General features: G+C 48.2%; 1 protein-coding gene across 1 annotated transcript; it reads right to left on the bottom strand.

Annotated features, from left to right (window-relative positions):
- Window positions 1-2157: 2157 nt before the first annotated feature.
- LOC117887575 (histone H2B.1-like) lies at window positions 2158-2583 on the bottom strand. Its single transcript, XM_034790220.1, has one exon. The coding sequence runs from the start codon at window positions 2581-2583 to the stop codon at window positions 2158-2160; it is 426 nt and encodes a 141-aa protein (XP_034646111.1).
- Window positions 2584-2834: the final 251 nt, after the last annotated feature.

The following is a 2834-nucleotide window of genomic DNA, read 5'->3' as shown; positions in this document are numbered from 1 at the left end:
AGCTAATTGAAATGTATTTGCTCTGAAAAGTCTGCCCCTACAGCAGGGGCTTGCCTCCCCCATTTTTTTTCTTTTGCTTCTTCATGATGGATGAAGAAAACCCACAAGGTTTGTTTCTTCCTGCTTGACTTTTGCATTCCAAATTCAGGCCTCTCTTGTGTTCCTGGAAGATTTGTTGGCCGCATCTACATACAACGAGCGCTTGATGAGATTCCCCTGTTTCCACAGTACCAGTGGTGAGAGGACAAAGGCTATCACCAGGTCCTCTAACCCTGCTAAGAGTAGGTGTTATCAACACAGCAGCAAAGCCCTCTTTATACTAAAACTGCTATGGGGCATATCCGGTCCCTTCTGATTTAACAAAGACTGGATTCTGAGTGAAAGCCACATCTCTTCAGATCAGTATAGGTAAGACTGGAGTAAATATTGGAAGGAATGGGTCTAACTAGAGAGTGTGGTGACTGGTCTGCATATGTAGTGGCTTTGCCCATCTTTTGGCTGATTGATTTAAAATCTGGGTGTCTTACTGGTCCCTTAACTACTCCTCAATTCTCAGGTGGTCTAAAGCATAGGCGCTGACTCTGTGGGTGCTCCGGGGCTGATGCACCCACGAAAAAAAAAAAAAAAAGTTGGTGCTCAGCACCCACCAGCCACCCTTTGATCAGCTGCTTGGCGGGACCTGCTGATCAGCTGTTGGGCAGCGGGTGGAAGGTACTGGGGGCGGGAGGAGGAGGTGGAGTGGGGGTGGGAAGAGGCATGGCCGGGGTGGGGCCTCGGGGGAGGTGGTGTGGCAAGGGTGGAAAGAGGCGGGGCAAGGGTGAGACCTTGGGGGAAAGGGCAGAATTGGGGCAGGGCCTTAGGGTGGAGCAGGGGTGGAGCATCCACCTGGAAAGAAAAAAGTCGGTTGCTGTGGTCTAAAGTGTTTTAACATTTGAGACAGGGACATTCACTTTTAGTCCGTGAGAAGGCAGAATGATTAACATCCCCCTTTCTTCAATAAAGCAAAATCCAAAACTTCTAGTCAAAAGTTTTTTGGGGCGGAGATTGTCTTTTTGTTCTGTGTTTACACATAATGGGATCCTGATCCATGATTAGAACTTCTCAGCACTATACCAATGGTTCTCAATCAGGGGTACACGTACTCCTGTCTGGGGTATGCAGAGGTCTTCCAGTGGGGCACATCAACTCATCTAGATATTTGCCTACTTTTGCAACAGGCTACATAAAAAGCACTAGTGAAGTCAGGACAAACTAAAATATCATACCGACAATGACTTGTTTATACTTCTCTATATACACTGAAATGTAAGTACAATATTTATATTTCAGTTGATTTATAATTCGGTGGTAAAAATGAGAAAGTCAGCAATTTTTCAGTCATAGTGTGGCTGTGACACTTTTGTATTTTTATGTCTGATTTTGTATGCAAGTAGTTTTTAAGTGAGGTGAAATTTGGGGGTATGCAAGACAAACCAGCCTCCTGAAAGGGGTACAGTAGTGTGGAAAGATTCACACCGACTGCATTATACTACAACTAATTTTATATTAAATTGTGAAGCACAATCCACCCCATCATTGCTCCCTACATTAAAGAAAACATAACACCAGAAATGCTGCTAAAATCCTGTTTTAATATAATGCCAAGATGACTATTTCTTTTCCTTTGGGAAAGCACCCAGTCTTTTCAGTTCAATTAATGCCGACTCTTTTTCTATACAGTAGTGTCTCATTTGCAGTGATGGAAAGTGTCTGGTTCATTAAGTCCACAGCCAGCAGGCTGGTCTCTTTTTAACTAGGATGCAAATTCTTTCTCACTGGCTTAGTCCAGAGATGATGGTCTCTTCTTCCCACCAGTGATGGTATCACTGAAGCAGGCTGCAGTGTGGAATGGTCTATCAAGCTCCAGTATGGAAAGTCTCTCACTGATTCAGTCTCTCATAGTCTCTCGTGAAGAGTTGCTGTGGGAGACATTGGTCCCTCTGGCAGAGTACAGGTTGGGTTTTTTTTTTTTTTGGCATGTCTAAAGCAACATCAGTTCTTTAATCAGGAGGGTGCTGAGGTGTCTCAGGCTGGCTTTGGTCCTCTCCCTTCTCCCCTCTTGTTCTTTCTCTCATCCCAGCCAGGAGGCACCCCAGGGAGAAGGGGAGGGATGTTGCTCTAGTGAAACCTCTTCGAGACCGGGGTGGCCGAGCGCCTGACCCGTTTCCTTGGCATCACCTGCTGCAGGGCGGCTTGCATCTGCGAAGGGCCAATCGTGGGGCGGCGGCTCTGCTTCCTCAGGCGTTCGGCCTCGCTGGACACCTTTTTGTAGATGTCGTTCACGAAGGAGAACATCAGCCCTTTGGCCTTGGGTGATAGGAGCTTGTTGTCCCGTTGCAGCTGCCTCAGCATCTTGGCGTCGTATGGGGCGGGAGAGGGCTTCTTCCCCTGGGGGCTCTTTCCACGCTTCCCCGCTGGCTTCCGCCTGGCTTGCCTCCTTCGCTTGTCCCGGGACTTCCTCTGCTTGGCCTGGGACTTCCTCCCATAGTGCTTTTGTTTCCTCCGAGGCTGGGCCTTCTTCCTCCCTCTCTGGGAAGCAGCCATTGCTTTGCTCTGCTTTCACTCAGTTCAGCCCAACCCTTTCGCCTGCAAATGCTGCTGGCCTTCCCCTGTACTCATATATAGTGGCAGGCATTCAAATGAGGGGCTGTCTCTGAGCCCCGTGATTGGCTGGCTGGAACAATGCCCCAGGCTAGTCACAATGGGATGATGTCGGTACAGACCCACATGCCTCATAATGGGCAACCATGGGTTGTTCCCTCTCAGGGAAATGTAAGGGATGGTAAGTAACATCC

This window comes from Trachemys scripta, chromosome 14 (genome assembly GCF_013100865.1).
Source record: "Trachemys scripta elegans isolate TJP31775 chromosome 14, CAS_Tse_1.0, whole genome shotgun sequence".
NCBI classification, from domain to species: domain Eukaryota; kingdom Metazoa; phylum Chordata; order Testudines; family Emydidae; genus Trachemys; species Trachemys scripta.
The sequence above is the reverse complement of the archived record's forward strand: the minus strand, read 5'-3'. Positions and strand labels throughout refer to the sequence as shown.

Coding starts and splice junctions, on each gene's coding strand:
- LOC117887575 (XM_034790220.1), bottom strand. CDS start 2,583: ATGGCTGCTTCCCAGAGAGGGAGGAAGAAGGCCCAGCCTCGGAGGAAA.